The sequence below is a fragment of the Alosa alosa genome, chromosome 4 (assembly GCF_017589495.1).
Source record: "Alosa alosa isolate M-15738 ecotype Scorff River chromosome 4, AALO_Geno_1.1, whole genome shotgun sequence".
Taxonomy (NCBI): domain Eukaryota; kingdom Metazoa; phylum Chordata; class Actinopteri; order Clupeiformes; family Clupeidae; genus Alosa; species Alosa alosa.
The window spans coordinates 10,381,502-10,400,725 of NC_063192.1; the positions used below are offsets into that span (position 1 = coordinate 10,381,502).

The 19,224-nt window shown below is 44.8% G+C and overlaps 1 protein-coding gene across 1 annotated transcript in view; it reads left to right on the top strand.

The window, feature by feature from the left end:
* cacna1db (calcium channel, voltage-dependent, L type, alpha 1D subunit, b) overlaps positions 1-19,224 on the top strand; it is a gene marked incomplete in the record, with an annotated part of 78,914 nt that overhangs the window by 16,506 nt on the left and 43,184 nt on the right. The window contains 4 exon segments of the mRNA XM_048240394.1: positions 12,025-12,164; positions 14,607-14,749; positions 15,635-15,787; positions 16,751-16,947. Coding sequence (XP_048096351.1) covers positions 12,025-12,164; positions 14,607-14,749; positions 15,635-15,787; positions 16,751-16,947 — 633 coding nt within the window.

Consider the following 19,224-nt stretch of genomic DNA (forward strand, 5'->3'; position numbering starts at 1 on the left):
GTGTTTTACATTTTCAATTGCAAGTGTCATATTGATCAAAATGCATTATGCAGGGTCTCTGTTAAATAGTCCTTCCTCCCAAATCATCCAGGCATTAGTTCATTACTTTCATCACTTTCGCTGAACCAGTTGTATGTAATCTGCCTATAAAACTATAATTGTGTCATTTCAGACCATGTGGTTGTTGGTCATATGGGAAAAAACTCCCAAAAACTCACCTAAATACACATCTACATATGTGTACATCTACATATATAATTTATTTATTTTTTACACATATGTAGATGTATGAGTTTGTGGGAGTTTGTGTCTCTATGCCTCCTTCCCACAAATCTCACATAAATAAAGCACCTTGCTGCCGTGACAACGGTGGCCATGGAGACCTGTTGGTGTCTCCGAGGAGATGCTGCAGGGAAGGAGAGAGATAGAGGGAGTTGTACCTTCATTAATCCTGGCAGTGGCTCTCTCTTTCTCTCTGCCTCCCGCTCCCTGTTAGGCAGCAAACTGTATCACACATAGGATTCATTCATGTCATTGCATTCTATTAGTGTTACAGTTGTCAAGATGTCCACTAATAGACCTACAATCTGTGTACTTCAAGAATGCAAGTTGTAGAGAAATGGTGCAAAGTGCCAACATATATTTTCTATATATATATTATAGCTTCTATTCACAAATATTTTGGATTTTGCCTCATGTGTGACCACTTTCTTATTGTGTGCATGTGTTTGCACCTGTATGTGCGTAATGTACTGGCACATGTACTATAATAGTAAAAGCTACTCACAGAATTCCAGTCCTCCCCCATTTTTGGGGAAAGGGTTTAAAATAAGGTCAAGAATGAGATATTGTGAGAAATTGTGGATTGTGTGCAGGAGAGACGATTAGAGGAGAGGTGAGCAATGAGGAGGAGAGAAAAGGAGCAAAGAGGAGCTAGAGAGAAGAGGAGGATGAGACGAGACAAAAGGAAGCTGATTAATCGAGTAGAGAACAGATCAGAGATGGCAGCGCAGAAGGAAGAGGGAGTGGATGGTTGGCTTTGAAGACCAATAGTGACAGCTTACTTGGAAATGTGTGTACTTGTAATCCCCACAGAAACACAATGGTTCCTTCACCTCCCCTAAACACTGTTTCTTCTTCTTCTTCTTCATCACTCCCACACTCTCCTCTTCTCTGTTCTCCTCTTGTCCCTTCTCCTCTTGTCTCATCTCCATCCTTTCCTCTTCTGTCTGTTTCCCTTGTCCTCACCCTGTTTCATCGTCTCTTCATTTCATCCTCTCTCTCTCTTCTTCTCTCTCTCTCTCTCTCTCTCTCTCTCTCTCTCTCTCTTCACCTCCCCCCTCTCGGCTCTCCTTCACCCTCGTGTCTCTCATCCTCCGTGTGTTACTGCCCCAGCACTGTAATTGTGTTAATTAGGCCCCCAATTGAGACAGGCAGGATGATGACATTAGCTGTGATTATCTGTTTCCTCCAATCAAGAGGATCTCCAGGCCCCTCAGTTTCTTTTTTGTTTATTATATATTTTGTACATTTTACATTTTCATGTTATGCCTTGCGAGTTGGAGAGAGAGGATCGGGAAATTACCTGGTCGGACTCAAACGGGTTTCTGTGGGCACCTGGACCTGAGCATGGTATGGGCGCTGTAAACAGTTGTGCCACAGCGCCAATGGGCACTAAAGAACCCTGGCAATTTTTCACATAGATAGACACTCTGTTTCTCAAAGTCACCGTATACTGTCGGTGGTACGAAAACAAAATGGAGTTGCTGCAGCCAACAGCTAGAGTGGCCAGGCAGCTACAGTGCTCCACTCTGGGGGCATAGTTTTAAAAAGTTCCCCTTTAATGGACTCTGCTGAATATGGCTTCAATGTTTAGCTCATCTCTCAATGCATTCTGTAGTTCTGCTGTAAATCTCTGTGCATGTGGTCTCCATAGTGGAGAGTCTATTGAGGAGAGAGGTTTTACATTAATTCCATGCCGTTTCTGTCTGTGCCATTGAGTTGTTTTTCATTGCGTTCCCTAATTGTGACCCCGAGCATGTCCTTTGATGGCCCCTGATGAGGTCGCTCAAGGGTGATTGGAAATTTCACTTATCTTATTGGAGTTCAAATCCTGTTTGGTTTGGCTTATCTTTGAGTGGTTGTATGGAGAGCTTCACATTAGCGGAAAGATTCTGCCTTGATCTTTCTATTTTTTGGCTCACTCCCTCTGACTCTCTCTCCCTCTCTCTCTCTCTCTCTCTCCTTTCCTCTGTCCTTCTCTGTGCATGAGTTGACAGTGTCTGATTGCCCTATTCAGAAGGGTCCAGTCAATCAGACGAGACTGAGAGATTAGAAATATCAATCAAATGGACGGTAATAGTCGAGCACATGGGATAAATACTGATGTTGAAAATAACTGAAATGCACATTTATTTTACCACCACTTAAGAATAATAACAGGACAGCAGTGCACTCTAACATACATAAAGGGAAAATATGTTCCAATGGTTGCTTAATTTAACTTTACAGTAATGATGTATTATCTTCTCATGTTCTTATGTTCATTTAAACATGCATATTCCCATTATGAGATGTACACATACAAACATGGTTAACATGTGTTAAGCACATTTGATACTTTCCTGGTTTGTGTACCTGTAGACATTGCTCAGAGGTTCACAAGCAGATGTGCTATGTTTGCACAAATGTCCTGCTCTTGAGGCATGCTGTTTTCATACAGGCTGTCCAAGCACTGTTATCATAGGTTATCTGAGGTCCAGATGTATGTACATTTGCGAACGTAGCGTTATCAGCGTCATGGACACACCGCAAATTGCGAACGCTGTCAGACCCCAGTTTCCGTCGTATTTAGCAATCTTTCAATCCTTAGTGTAAACTGTGCCTTTCTCTGCCTTTCTCCGCCCATAAGCGCAATTTACTAACGTCCACAACTGAATGGCAGCCTACATACAAAAGCGCCAGTTGAATGAAGTTAACTGATGACAACATTAAAAAGATCAAGCGTTTAGCGATCATGAAATAATACCATACATGATAAGATGTAAACAAGCAGGGAGATAATGAAGATCAGTAGTTCTACTCAAACTACTTGTGCACGTAGGCTATGGAAAATTGGTCAAATCTAGCAAGTGGGAAAGTTTAAGTGAATGATGTAAAAGTGAAAGTAAGACATTCAAAAGGCCAACGAAAGTTAAGGTTGCTTTTGGTAGTACAAATACTTTCACCACAAAAACTGGTGCTCTAAATAGCAATTCTGTTGTCTTTGAAAGGTTCTCTTATTGACGCATTGAACTGCAATTTGGATTAACACCTGCTTTTACAAGGTGGAAGTATTTAGGCGCCAGAATAGGCGTGCTTTCAGGGAGCAGTCTTTGTACATACCTTGAATACAAAATTAAGAGCTCTTTACTCTTCCCCTCCCATCTTTTTACGCTAAACTCCCACTTTCCCCTGGATCCTCTCATGAATGCATATGCATGACATGACAAACGCAATCTGATTTTACACGCACATTGCGAAACAAATACACCTGAAGTGGGCGCAAAAGCGTTAGTACATCTGGCGCAAAAAAATGCTGAGAACATCTTTTTTTTTGCTCAGTGGCTTTTGTGAACTGGAGAACAGCGTGTCCTCCTCCTGCCTCATTGTGTCTCGCCATCTGAGTCCTTCTGAGAACTTTGCTGGAAGCCACTGTCTGGATTCTCAGTATGTGCCTCACTGAAAACGCTAGGTTTGTGTTGTGAATGTAGTCCTCTACATCCCACTGGCTGAATGAAGCTTGTATAGATTAGTTTCCCTTGTGCTGCTCTGTTTTGCTCTGCTTTGATGTGTACTGCAGCACGCTCTCCTCCATTATGGTGCTATTAATCTTATTAGGGCAATCACGGCAGAGGTAATAGGGCCTAAATGACCTCCACAGACAGGTGCAGGACTACATCAGGACACAGCACTCCACGGCCAGATGCATTTAAACACACCCGTATGTAAACATATAGGACTGCACACGAGCAGAGGCTACACACACACACACACACTCACACACACACACACACACACACACACACACACACACACAATCTGACAGAAACACATACATACACACTCTCTCACTCTCTCACACACACACACACACACAGGGAAACACAAATTGGTTGTCACATCCAAACACATCCATTTCTCATCAATGTATATGCATGGTGTGACTATTTGAATTTTTCACTCACTCTCTCTCACACACAAGCGAGCCCCCCCCAACACACACACACACACACACACACACACATACCACTGGCATAAGCCAGAATGGCTCTGGGAGCTCTGGCTGTCATGTTCCAGGCAGTATCAGTGACATCAGCCTGTGGCAGCAGCAGGTTGGCTGGGCAGTGGGTGTGCTGGGTGGTGTGAGAGGTGAGGGGTGGAGGTGTAGGTGTGCTGCTGGGTGGTGTGAGAGGTGGAGGTGTGGGTGTGCTGGGTGGTGTGAGAGGTGAGTGGTGGAGGTGTGGGTGTGCTGGGTGGTGTGAGAGGTGAGGGTGTGGGTGTGCTGGGTGGTGTGAGGGGTGGAGGTGTGGGTGTGCTGGGTCGTGTGAGAGGTGGAGGAGTGGGCGTGCTGGGCGGTGTGAGAGGTGAGGGGTGGAGGTGTGGGTGTGCTGGGTCATGTGAGAGGTGAGGGGTGGAGGTGTAGGTGTGCTGCTGGGTGGTGTGAGAGGTGGAGGAGTGGGTGTACTGGGTGGTGTGAGGGTGAGAGGTGGAGGAGTGGGTGTACTGGGTGGTGTGAGAGGTGGAGGAGTGGGTGTGCTGGGTGGTGTGAGAGGTGAGGGGTGGAGGTGTGCTGGGTGGTGTGAGGGGTGGAGTTGTGGGTGTGCTGGGTGGTGTGAGAGGTGAGGGTGAGGGGGTGTGGGTGTGCTGGGTGGTGTGAGAGGTGAGAGGTGTGGGTGTGCTGGGTGGTGTGAGAGGTGAGAGGTGTGGGTGGTGTGAGAGGTGGAGGTGTGGGTATGCTGCTGGGTGGTGTGAGGGTGAGAGGGAGGCAACACTGCTGGGAGGCTTGTGCAGGTCCGTGTGCTGTCTGTCCACTCTCATTAGCTTCAGCTGAGCTACTGACACCAGGCCAGACCAGTCGCTCTCCACTGCTGCTGACGCACCACACAGACCCATCCACACTTCCACATATCCATCCATACATGTATCCATCCATCCGTCCATCCATGGAGCTCCTGGGGCGTGAGCTTGGCTCTGCACTGGCATTGATCTGGGCCCAGCGGGACAACCAGTGTTGTCTCTCTGTGAAGCCAGTGAGCTCCCCCTGGGATACTGCAGCCTCCCTTTAACCTTTCACCCTCTTCCAATCCAAGAGCTTCCCTCTGGCACAAAAACATGATCCATAAGATGCTCATAGAAAAAAGGAAATGATTGTTACTGAGGGATGTGTATTTCTCCGGATTCTTGTAAACTGTTAGGTGTTGTGTGGAAAGCGAGTCTGAATGGCAGCATTTATACACCAACAGAATGGATAACTTCAAGGATAAAGTGAAGACTCTTTTTGTGCCTTATCTTGCCTGAGCAGAATCTCAACGACAGCCCTACCCTTTTATAAAATTCCCTTTTGACAACTTCTCTCTCTCTCTCTCTCTCTCTCTCTCTCTCTTTTTCTCACTCTTTCCCTTCATCTCCCACTCATCCCTTTCATCCACTCTCTTCCCACCACCACATCTCCTCTCTTCTCCCTCCCTCGCTGTTTTGAGTAGCTCAGAGGTAAACACTGAAATCAGAACATGTTCTATTCACTGGAGCTGAATCCGCTTTGTGTTGGCCACTGTGTGCTGTGTGACTCCTGGCTGAACCAGGTGATCTAAAAGCACTCAACCTGCCCTCAGCGCTGGTCCACTCCACCGTCTCCACAGTCCTCGCCGTGACCTCACTCAACATTAGGGGTCAGGAGTTTGGAACGGTGTAACGGTGGAATGGACTAGTGAGGATATAGTGTATTGTAGTATGCATTGTGTGTGTGTGTGTGTGTGTGTGTGTGTGTGTGTGTGTGTGTGTGTGTGTGTGTGTGTGTGTGTGTGTGTGTGTGTCACAAACCTGGGGTTTCAATGCAAACTAATGGTTCTGGTGTTCTGGGAGTATTGAGCATGTGCACAAACTTGTTTTGCGTGGACTACAAATGTGTGGACTGAGCAAGCCAAATGCAAAAAACCTAGCAAAATACTGCTCCCTTTCTGCAATAATAGGTAGTGTATCCATTTGGAAATGACGATGCCATGTGTACACATACGTACTACCACAAAGCACTGTGTTTAATCAGACCTGTCTAAGCATGTAACATACTTCCATCAATGTTTGGATCTGTAATTCTTCCCCTGTGTTAAGATCCAAATAAAAGCATCAAAATGTGTGTTTGCCCATGAGTGTGTATGTGTATGTTGAATGTGTGTGTGTGTGTGTGTGTGTGTGTGTGTGTGTGTGTGTGTGTGTGTGTGTGTGTGTGTTTGTTTGTTTGTTTGTTTGCATTCAGGTATATTTGCGTGTGTGTGTGTGTTTGAGTGTGTGTGTGTGTTTGTTTGTTTGCATATTTGCATGTGTGTGTGTGTGTGGGTGTGTGTGTGTGTCAGCTCTAGACCAGGTATTCACCCATGACTTTAAGCAGTAAAGTTAGCCCTCCTAGTGTGAGAGTCGGTGTGTGTTAACTGAGCGGCTCTAATGCGACATGTGAAAAGCTTTTACGAGCAATCACAGCGCACAGCACAACAGAGCCCAGCATCTGCACCTCTCAATAGCCCTGCACTCACACACACACACACACACACACACACACCCTGCACTCACTCCCCCGTCTGGCTGAGAACAAAGAGAGGCATACAGGGCTTGGCTGTGGCAGCTCCTGATGAATAAAAATGACAGAGAGGCTCTCTTGTTTCTACCTGCTAAAACTCACTGCGTGCACCTGCACAGGACTCTCTCTCTCACACACACACACACACACACACACACACACACAACAACGCAAACACACACCCACACACACACACACTGGTATGCACACAACCCTCCCCCCACCTTCCCCCAGCCCACACACATGCATATACATCCATGCACATTCAAAGTATATCAGTGTACACGCGCAGTGCTTAGGTACCAGTGAGCAATGCACTGATGCGTGTACACTCTACAAACACAAATATATGGTTCCACACACTTCAGCTCACTGACACCTGTAGCATCTTTGCAGTTAGGTAAGACAGATAGATAAATAAATACACTTATTTCTCTCTCTATCTCTCTCTTTCACACACACACACACACACACACACACACACACACACACACACACACTTTCCAGTGGCGTGCTGAGGTCTTTGCATGAAGTGATGGCATGGTTATGCTGTCACTGTCTTGGTTGTTGTGACAGAGAGTAGCTCATGCCGATGGCTACTCCTCAGCTCCAGCTCCTCAGGTTCAGAAGATAGGGTTGTGGAGGACAGAATAGGACAAAAGTCTATCACTCTTCTGAGGCAAAGCCTTGTGTGTGATTGCCTCATCTCTCTACTCTCTCTCTCTCTCTCTCTCTCTCTCTCTCTCTCTCTCTCTCTCTCTCTCTCTCTCTCTCTCTCTCTGCCCTTTAGTGACCCTCAGAGTATATGTCCTCTGTCCCTGTGGATCTGTCTTTGTGGCAGCAGCAGGGAGTGGACAGAGAAGAGAGGAAGTGCAGGGGGCATCCACCCCACTCTGTCAAAAATACACACACACACACACACACGCGCGCAGAGAGAGAGAGAGAGAAGAGAGAGAAGAGAGAGAGAGAGACTTAAACAATAGCATGCATGCCAACACAAACAAACTCTCATTCAAACACACATCCAGAGTCAGACCCATGAGCAGGTGTTTCAGTCACTTTCATCTGTGCCGCAGCATCGGCTCTTTCATGCCCACTCCAAACACGAGACACGCATCCCAGTTGGCAAACACTAGCTCTGCGCTCTGCACTAATGTAATAGTCCAATGGCCTTCTTGCCCCACAGTAGCCATCTGACTGGCCCATTTGTGACCTCTCTGCACTCCTTGCTTGCTGCTAATTAGGCCAATTGTCACCTCTAATCTCCTCCACACAGGAGGTCCGCCATTTATAGCTCTGAGTCCCAGAATGGGCTCCATAGCCACACTCAAGTCACCCACACCACACGTCCACCCACCCACCATCCATCTATTAGGATCCTGCAAGCCCCCCTGCCTCACCCCACCCCACCCCAACCCCTCCAAACCCCACCACCTCACCCCACCCCACCCTAATCTGCAGCTTTTAAGTGCTCCATTGACACACGGGTGCTATTAGGCCAGACCGTGGCAGACGGCTCTCTGCTTGGTCAGCTGTTGACCCAGCCGAAAAGCAAAGAGGCCATCGCCCACTAAAGCAAACAGAGGAGAGGGGGAGGAGTGGGAGAGGATGGAATGGGATGTGATGGGAGGGGGAGAGGGAGAGCCATTCACCACCATTCAGGCTGTCAGGGGTGGCAGCAGGGTATCTGTGTTATCAGCACTCCCACTCGTCCCCTGCCTCTTTTCTCTCCTCTCTCTCGCCACTGGCACTGGTCAATTCTCCAGTGGAGATAACGGCATCAGCTACAACCCAGAAGTGTTTGTAAACCAGGTGTGTGTGTTTGGGGGGCTGTGTTGGGGTTGGGGTTGGTGTTGGTGGGGAGTGAGTTTGACACACACCTGTGGATCTGTGGTGGGTCTTCCTGTCCACATCAGTGCGGGCTTTATGAAATCCTCCTGGCAGCACAACGTTATTCCAGCTCCCCTGGTGGCACCGGTGTTTGCCATCTCTCTCGCCGTTAATCTGCACGTGAGCATCTCTCATGGCTGTCTGCCTGGGGCCTGCGCTGCTCTGCGGGTGCACGATTACGCCTCGGGCTCAGAGTAAACACCGCCGCCACCACCACCACTCCCCCAGCCTGCCATCCAGGATGACTTAATGCTCTTTTGTTGAACTAATGAAAGGGCTCAAACATTTGGGGATGGGACGCTGTTGCACATAAAAGAGAAAGTGTGCTCTCTGTGGACCATTTATTAATAGCTGCAGAGAATGGACGCGTGCAGTGTTGCCGTCGGTAATGGAGGCAAAGCAGAGCAACTAAGCCGGGTGTGTGTGTGTGTGTGTGTGTGTGCGTGCGTGTGTGTGTGTGTGTGTGTGTGTGTGTGTGTGTGTGTGTGTGTGTGCGTGCGTGCGTGCGTGCGTGCGTGTGTGTGCGCTGTTTTGGTCAGATTACGTGATTTAAAACGTCCTCCTCTCTGAGATTTGGTGCGCAGTGGGTAGCAGCATGCACACACTCGGTCCATGACACAGTGACACAGTGTCTGTTTTTAATTTCACTGTGCAACTGAATATAAGTCTTTGAAAGCTATGCTTCTCCTATGGTGGCTAATGAAGAAAAAACATACACACATACATAACACACAATTATGCAAATCGTTCACCTTCACTAGTGCTATATGGTCAGTGTAGGAACAGCTCTGCTGGGGCACTATGCTACTCTGACTGACCGCCTGAACTGACCCTCCGCAACATCTGCCCCTGTCATCACACATGCATATCTACAACTACAAAAGCACACAGGCAAAGGTCAAGGCCAAGAGATGGAAGTAAATGGCAAATACACATACAGTTTGGTCCAGTCACCCATCTTCCCAGTGGCTAAGCAGCACGTCTAGATGCTTGCTCTTCGGGCTCATCTTCATACCCTTTCTGTAGTCTACATGTACATTTATTCATTTAGCAGACACTTTTATCCAAAGCAACTTACATATGTCAATTATATTACATCATATCAGGGTCATTGTCTTTGGAGCATCTCAGGGTTAAAGTCAAAGTCAAAGTCAAAGTCAGCTTTATTGTCAATTTCTTCACATGTTCCAGACATACAAAGAGATCGAAATTACGTTTCTCACTATCCCACGGTGAAGACAAGACATCCAACAATTTAAGTCCACAGACAAACATAACATTCAAGTAAACAAAAAAGTAAGTAAATAAGTAAATAAGAGGGCACATATAATAATGAAAAAATAAGAGCAGCAAAATTTGGTTGAAATTGTGCATAGACAGTCAATAAAATACTAGTGCAAAGTCAGGCCAATAAAAGGCTTGGGTAGTTCTGTTTGACCTAAGTAAGAAAGAAAGTGGCATAGTGGTGCAAGTTATGTAAGAGCAGCAGAAGTGTTGTGTTTTCAGGACAACAACAACAAGTTGTAAAGTGTGCAAGTGTGCAAGTGGAGTAGTACAGGCGGCCATTGTGGGTCCAATGTCCAGGATGTTATGTAGCTGAGGGTGGAGGGGGGAGAGAGTTCAGCATCCTTACAGCTTGCTCAAGTGTCTTGCTCAAGGGGCACAACGGTGGAAGCCGGGTATTAAACCCACAACTTAAGGCTACTGCATGCTAGCTCTTGTAGTCGTGTAGCCATGTAGTTGCTGTGGGTGAAGGCTCTCTTATCTGTCTGCTGTGAGTGTGTGCTCCCCTGGGCCTCCTTTGTCCAGTGAGGGGTTGTAGAGTGCCATGAAGAGTGTTATGACAGTAATCTCTGGTAGCCTTTCATTACCATATGCAATAAGCGCACCAGAGGACACCAGACAATTTCATAAAGAGAGGAGGCTGGATTGGGTGAATAGTGCGAGTAGCAGAACCCCCCTCCCCCTATCCAGCCCTCCAACTCTGAGTCTTCTCTGTCCACACCTCTAGGCCTGGTCCCAACGGATCTGTGTGCGTAATCGCTTGGCTGGCTGGCTGGTCGTGGATGACCAGGCGATGATGAACAAAGAGATTTTATTGTTCAAACGGGATTAATGTGGTCATCCAGGTTAATTGTGGCTATTCTTGCTGCAGTGTTAATCTAAAAGCATCCTGTAGCCTCCCGGTGAGTCCCAGTATGAGTGTGTGTGTGCGTGTATGCAGAGGCGGACAGAGTACACAGCTTCATTACTTGAGTAAAAGTACAGATACCCTTTGCTAAATTTTACTCAAGTACAAGTAAAAGTACAACAGTCAGATGTCTACTGAAGTAAAAGTACTGAAGTACTTGTTTTTAAAAGTACTTGAGTATCAAGAGTACATTTTCTAAATATTGCATTACTACCGCCACAGTGCTTACATTTATGTACAGAAACGTCCTACATGGAGTTATGAAAAATGTTAATGTTAATACCTTGGAGAATGTAAAAGGAATTTAAAGTAAAATCAAGTCATTTTCATCTTTTTACCATTTCGCCAGGGATGGGCAGTATTTCTAATACATGTATATAAAATACGTATTTCAAATACAAAATACTATTTTGTAATTGAAACACTTGAAGTGAAAACTATAATTAACATGGCGAGGTGGGGCCACAGGTAAAGTCATGAGTACTCCCCAAAAATGATACTCGAGTAAAGTACAGATCCCTGAAAATTGTACTCAAGTACTGTACTCAAGTAAATGTACTCCGTTACTGTCCGGCTCTGCGTGTATGTGAGTATGAGTGTGTGTGTGTGTGCATGCATGTGTGTGTGTGTGTGTGTGTGTGTGTGTGACCTGAGGAGAGGTTGTCTTAAGTCTTAGGTCTCAGATGCGGTGCTGGGTTTTTGCCAGGAGAGTGGTCATTAGATGGATGTACACACATGCGTCCCTGGGTGGTGCTACTGGTGCTCGCTGAAGGGATTAATCAGATCTGCTGTCTCTGACGTGATAGAGCTCTCTCTCTCTCTTTTTTCTCTCTGTTTGATTTTCTCATTCTTTCTCTCTCCCTCCCTCTAATTGTCTGTTTTACCGTCTGCTGTGCTTATTCTGTCTCACTCTTCATTGTTTCATGTTTGTGTGACACCTGTATTTTGCAGAGACATTGTGGTTTACATTGTTAGTGATGCTTTTATGCACGCAACACTTTTTGTTTCAGTTGCACTGAGACTACAGTGATTTAAAACTATACAATACATCACAATGAAATAAATGAATTCTGAACTAACCACCTCCCCTCTCTCCCTTCTTCACCCACAGGAAACGGTAGAATATGCCTTCCTCATCATTTTCACAATAGAGACCTTTTTGAAGATCATAGCTTATGGACTTGTAATGCACCAGAACTCATACGTCAGAAACGGCTGGAACATGCTGGACTTTGTAATAGTTATAGTGGGGTGAGTACTAAACATCCTGTTTTTTCTCTCTCTTATTCCGGTGTTCAGTGTACACAATATTTCAGTACACAGTTTGCTGATATTTGAGTTGAGTGGCGTGTACTGGCGTGTACACTAATGTGTGTCACCTTTAGTAAGCCTTAACCTCTGGTCACCGTCCAACCCCTCCGTGCCCTTTGGTTGTCCACCCTAGGTCACCACCAGTCACTCAGATAGCCTAAGACTCACCGTGCATTCAAGGAAAGTTCTTAGGCCCAATCAGTAGAGTCATAGGCAGCATGCCAAAGACTTGGGTGACATGGTCCACCGAAGCACAGACATCAAAGCACTCTGGAAGCAAATGTTCACAAAGGCGCTGATCTCAATCTGTATGGACATAGGTTGTGTCTGTTACAGAGCAGTAACAAAGATCCATATGGACAAAGATTTCCATTTCTTTTTTAAAATAAAAATAAGTTAATGTGGGTGTAGTCTCAGTGCAGCGCAGTCTTTGTTTTGGTTCATCAGTGAAAGTGAAGGTGCATGAACAGTGATATTTCTTCCCTTTCCTGTTAGGCCTTGGCATTTGAAAAGGGGGTCTTCTTCATCTTTGTTGTTAGAGCAGCAGATTAGCACAGATAGCATCGCTTGCACAGCAGATGGGGGGGTGTGCATGTCTGTGAGGGGACCAATGGACATTGAATTTAACACATGTCCTTGGGGAAAGCAACCTTTCCAAAGTAGCACAAACAACATGGTCATCTTCAAGTCAGAGAAGTGTCGTGGTTAGTGCAGCAGAATTTTTGGAAATTCAGTCAATATTTTCTACATTTATGAAAAATACAGTATTATAGCCCCCAGTGCATGCTATGCTGTTTATTGTTTATATATGGATTATATTAAGAGTGTTTCACTTCTATGTTAAGCTATTATTAAATTAAATTATTAAATTAAATGAACAGAATTTCTGCAACTTTATAAGTGATGCTAATAACAGTCTGGGCCTTGAAACCTTTATTTGCACATGCAGTACATGTTGTATAGCTGTCTGTTTAGTTAGCTAAACTCATGCCTCTCAGAGATTAATTAACCTTTATTCTCACTGTAATTAACACCTGTAAAGTAAAATAACTAGCTCTTACTGTACTCGTGTATCTTTCCTATTATTTACAATAGCAGTGCCCATATATTATTTCATTCTTAGTTGAGTTGAAGTCAGTATGTTATATTAGTCAAATTAGCCTAATGCTTTCAGTGATTTCCACATCCATTCTTCACCTGAGTTGAAATAGGTAAAGTGTGTCAGTGATGCTTATGGAGCTAAGTGCACATGCTCAGTTGATGAGCTTTCGTAAGTGGTCTTGTACATTTTACGGTCGGCTGGACAGAATTAGGAAAGTGCAGTAAGTGGATTCATGGCAGACTCGCTCTGGGCCTCAGGGAAGATGTTAGTTTGTTTGGGTAAGCTCACTGGGGCAAACGAAAAGGGCATGCCATACTCTTGTGTACACACAAATACACCCACACACACACACACACACACACACACACACACACACACACACACACACACACACACACACATACACACATACACACACACACACACAGATTTGTTCACAATGATGGAGACAGGTGTGCGGAAAGGGAGGTTTTAAACGTATTATACATACACACACACACACACACACACACAGTCATAGGTGGACCTTCACATTCCACCTCCGAGCCTCGTGGTGACACAGAGACAGACAAGGACCTCCTCCCATACCCATTTATCACCTTTGAGGTTAAACCACCACTGAGGAGTCACAGACCTCCTCCACATGCGAGGCAGGCAGTGATGTGAAGTGAATGAACAGGAAGTTAGAGTCAGGTGGAGGAAGAGTGTGTGTGAAAAGGGAGAACAGAGGCCTTGTGGCTCAGAGAAGACATCTATCATAACTCGGTGATAAATGTGCTCTCAGACTTGATGAGTCAGTCAGTCTGTCTGTCTGCTTTCTCTCACACGTAACGCTCAAAGATTGAATGAGACACAGAGGAGAGAAGACTGGGAGAGGTAACATCACATCTCCCCTTGCTCTCCTCTCTCTTGACGTCTTCAGAGAATTGTATTGGCCAATCATGGTGGAATGTTTTTGTCATCCAGTAGGGAGGAGGGTATTATAATCAGGTTCATCCATCCATCTGTGTGTGTGTGTGTGTGTGTGTTCTTCACGTTCCCATTTCTGTACATGGCACAGTATACACCCCTATATGGTCATCTGGAAGTTGGAATTTTATTTCACTTTGGTTAATATTGTGTGACAGGGGCAAGGGTCTGTAGTCATCCCGTCTTGTTTGTTTATTTAAAGATGAGGTAACTACTCACTTCATTTAATTAATTGATTTATTTATTGTGTGTGTGTGTGTGTGTGTGTGTGTGTGTGTGTGTGTGTGTGTGTGTGTGTGTGTGACAAACAGGTTGTTTAGTGTGGTACTGGAGCTGATCACACATGAGGGCGATGCGGCGGGTCCCACTGGGGGAAAGCCGGGGGGCTTTGACGTGAAGGCACTACGAGCGTTCCGGGTTCTCCGTCCCCTCCGGCTCGTGTCGGGAGTGCCTAGTGAGTGTCCTGATCTCTCTCACACACACACACACACACACACACACACACACACACACACACACACACACACACACACACAGACACACACTGGAGACTCTCTCATGTAGCCTATCACATACCCTCACATGTCCTCTCTCTGAGTGCACACTCATGCTTTTGCCAATTCTGCCACCTCAACCAAATCCAGTCACTCTTGCACTCTCACTCACTAGCTCTGTCAGACACCATTCTCACCATGCCTCCTCATACTCTCACACACACACTCACGGTGCCCTAATATATTTGCTTGGTAATGTGCAAAGTCTGTCAGCAAGCAAAGTTCTCATGCATGAACTCATGCAACTATTGTTATTAAATGAGCTTTTAAGTGTAAGACTTAGAACTTTGCCCATCATTTAAATTACGGCCTATGGAGTCAGTCACCTACTTATGATCCAGTAACATGATCAACATTTACCTTTCTGATAAAGCACTGAAGTTGGAGAACCTAGAAATAGTCCTAAAAGTTCTTATTTCAATCACTCTATCAGTACTCCATTATACCATGACTACAACTACTGCCATAAATGCCATACATCATAAACCTGTTTGTCCTTGACTATTGTTATTTTCACCTCTTTTCACCTCACACACACCTATTGTTAGTTTCACTGACACATTCATTTTTTCAGTCACGACCTTGTCACTTTCAGTCACGACGAGTTGCTCTGGCAAAATAGTTACTGCCTTTTATTGTAATATTGTCTTTTCTTCCTGACTGTGGGTGGACTGTTTTAGGGTCACATAGGCTTCTGTTAATGTAATTGTTACATGACTGCCATTACTATGGGTCTGAAACAACTATGATTGGACCATTCATTGTTATTTGTGTTCCTTTCCCAGGCCTGCAGGTGGTCTTGAACTCAATCATCAAGGCCATGGTCCCCCTCCTGCACATTGCCCTGCTGGTGCTCTTTGTCATTATCATCTACGCCATCATCGGCCTGGAGCTCTTCATCGGCAAGATGCACGCCACCTGCTACCTGGTCAACACAGGTGGGTATCCCTACCGGGGGGTTACAGTCTCTGCCTGTGGTCTCCAGGGTCTTCACCAGGCGTTGTGAGTCGTGAGTCGTGAGTTATGTGTGACTCAGTGGATGGGGGAGTGGGAGTGACTTAGGAGGATGCAGCAATATGAAGGCACTCTAGCTGGGAGTGCGCTTGTGCTTGCTCTCTTCTCCTCGGGCTCATACCTCACCTGATGTCACCTGAACTGGGTCTTAGTTTACTGGGTCTGCAAAGCATTCAGCTTTGTATTCCAAGACATTCTGTTCCCCCTCAAGCCTTTTCTTTTTTATTAACCCAGAAATGGGCTGTTTCCTGGTATATCTCCGTTCCATCCTCTCCAGGGTTGTAGTGTAGGCTAAACGCAAGTAAACGCAGTTTATCCACCTCTGAAATGTCAGAAATGTATCTACCTCTTATTAGAGTTTATCCACCTCTCAAAAGAGTTTATTCACCAAATGCAACTTTTAACATTCAAAAATCACACTGTATTATCCACATTCACAATATGTACACTCATCAACACTCTAGGAACCATTTAATACCACTGATATAGTTATAAACATTGGATAATAACCTCCACCATCATCAAACATGTTCTGAATGCCTGTTTTAAAAAATCCGATACCGCATGGCACAGTCCACCTTACCGTGATCACAGAATTCATAGTTTACCCGCCTCTTATTTCACCACTACACCCCTGATTCTCTCAACCTTCAGATTAATAATAATAATAATAATAATAATAATGATAATAATAATACGTTTATTTTATATAGCGTCTTTCTCAAACCCAAGGTCGCTTAACATAGATTGGTCTCTTGCTTTGCTTTGGTGTCTTTCTTTCTCTCAGTATTCTGATCTCCACTCTGCCCTCTAAGAATTAATATCACTGATTTTTGTGTCCTCCCTTTCCGCCTGTCTCGGTCTGTTTCTCTCCCCCCTTATGTCAGGTGCGCTGGCCGAGGATGAGCCGGCTCCGTGTGCCCCGTCAGGTCACGGGCGCAATTGCCCGGTCAACACCACCATGTGCAAAGAAGGCTGGCACGGCCCCAACAACGGCATCACCAACTTTGACAACTTCCTGTTCGCCATGCTCACCGTGTTCCAGTGCATCACTATGGAGGGCTGGACAGATGTGCTCTACTGGGTGAGTCTGAGTCTCTATCACCAAAACCATTTGACCCCAAGTCTGGGGTGAAAGTAGTTTTAAATATTTGCCGGTACTATTACCACAACTTTCACCTCTCCATATTGTTCACCTTTCCTCTAGATATCAGCAGGGCTGCCATCGTTTTAGTTCAGCTTGGAGTGATTTCTCACACATGAAAGTGAATATTTTCATCAGACAAATTGGCTACAATAATTAATTCATTATTATTTGTAGACCTTTCATAAGGACCTGTTATCTATCTTTAACTGTCTTTTTTACTTTAGAAGGCCCCTCTACCTCTCCTTTACTAACTCTTAAGGATAAACTGCTCTCATGTCCTCTTTAAAGGTGTTCTAAGAGCGATGTTACGTTGTTTTTAAGCCAAAACATTTTTTGTCACATACATCAAACATCACCTCCAACACCTTCCGCTAGCTGCCTGTGCCCTCAATACATTGTAAAATAACGTGGTCTCTGTGGACAGCCCAGACTCCATAAATGGCAACAAAAACAGCCTGGACCATAAAAACATAAACTGTTCCAGCCAATCAACGATGAGATGCGCGTTTAGGAGAGTTTCACTTGCACAGGATGGATGGGAAGGAGTAACGAGCTAGCTCTCTGTTTTGTTTGAACATCAACAGAAGTGACGTTACCCTGCATCGCTTATAGCACCTTTAATGATAACATTCTAAATAACAAGTACATGATTTTATATTAACTAAAAGTTGGATCATGTTCATAAAAAAGATATAGCTAATATACAGTTTGCATTTAGTACAAATTAAATGTCTCACTCCCTAATTTCTTAAAATGTATAGTTTCTAAATTTACCTCTCTTTGTTTTTTGCATGGTTTCATGTTACCTTTCCAAATAAAGTTGGTTTCTTTCAGTCTGTCACTGATATTTCTCTATGTGAATGAAAATAACTTACCAATGCATCAGAAAGAAGGTACCATAACAGTGTGGTGCAAACCTTAATTAGTTTATTGTTTGATATTGCAGTCAGATGTGCTCATAGACAGCAGCCTAACACATACCATACCGTAGCTACCTACATGTTATGAATCCACCTGACATCTGCCTTAATGCATGGAACTTGTTAAATTGTTTTAAATGGTTAAATTTAAAAATCACAAATACATTGGAGGAAGCGTAGACAAAACGTTAGCGTGAGAAAAGGCATGTGTGCCAACAGTGTGAGTCACACAATCAATGTCTTAGAGTTGGCAGCCCTGGTTTTGGCAGGCAGCTGCTCTCATCTCTTTCCAGTGCTGTGTACCGTCACTGAATATTTTAGTGGTACACAGTACCGGACCATACCGGCCTATTTTGACCCCTGCCCCATGTCCTTATAAAAGGAACACACACATACCCGTAGTTTTGTTTATTTGTTGTAGTAAAAGAGTTCCAGCCACTGCACAGATACCGTAATATTGTCAGCAGTCTGACAGAGCAATAAATAAACCATACTCAGGATTCTCATAGCATTACAGATAAGCAGTCAGTCTTGCCCTTTTAGTTAAAGGATAATTCCGGTGTGATTTTTACCTAAAGTGTGTTGAAACATGATAACGAGTGTGAATGTATGTCTCATAGCTCACCTCGGCTTGTCCCCTGCACTCAGAAATCTGGCGCTAGTTAGCCAATGCTACCAACACAGTGTTTCGTTGTGGTGCCTCGGGCATCGGCCTAGCCATGCAAATAAATCACTGTTTAATCACCATTTACGAGGCTCAAAGTAGCTCCATACTTCATTGGTAGACTTCCGAGGGCCTTGACATTTAAAACGAGACATAGAGAACTTTGAAAAAGCACTGGTAGTTTATTTACAAGACGATTTATACAGACAGTATCTTAAGGATTTTTACCGTTCGGCCATCTTGAATTTAGTCACGCGATAAGTCGAGCGGCGGCAATCTGAAACGCACAGGTATGATAAAGGGATCAGATTCCAAAAATAATTCCGTGAAAATGCATGGATTCCAGTTGCTGCTACGGAAGCAACTGAATCCATGCATTTCCACTGAATTATTTTTGGAATCTGATAAATGTAAATGGTGTAAAACAGTGATTTATTTGCATGGCTAGGCCGATGCCCGAGGCACCACAAAGGGGACAAGCCGAGGTGAGCTATGAGACATACGTTCACACTCGGTATCATGTTTTAACACACTTTAGGTCAATATCACACCGGAATTCTCCTTTAAGTTGAAGGTCAAATTTGCCTTGACGACAAACTGTACCTAACTACTTACACACGGCACAAAAGT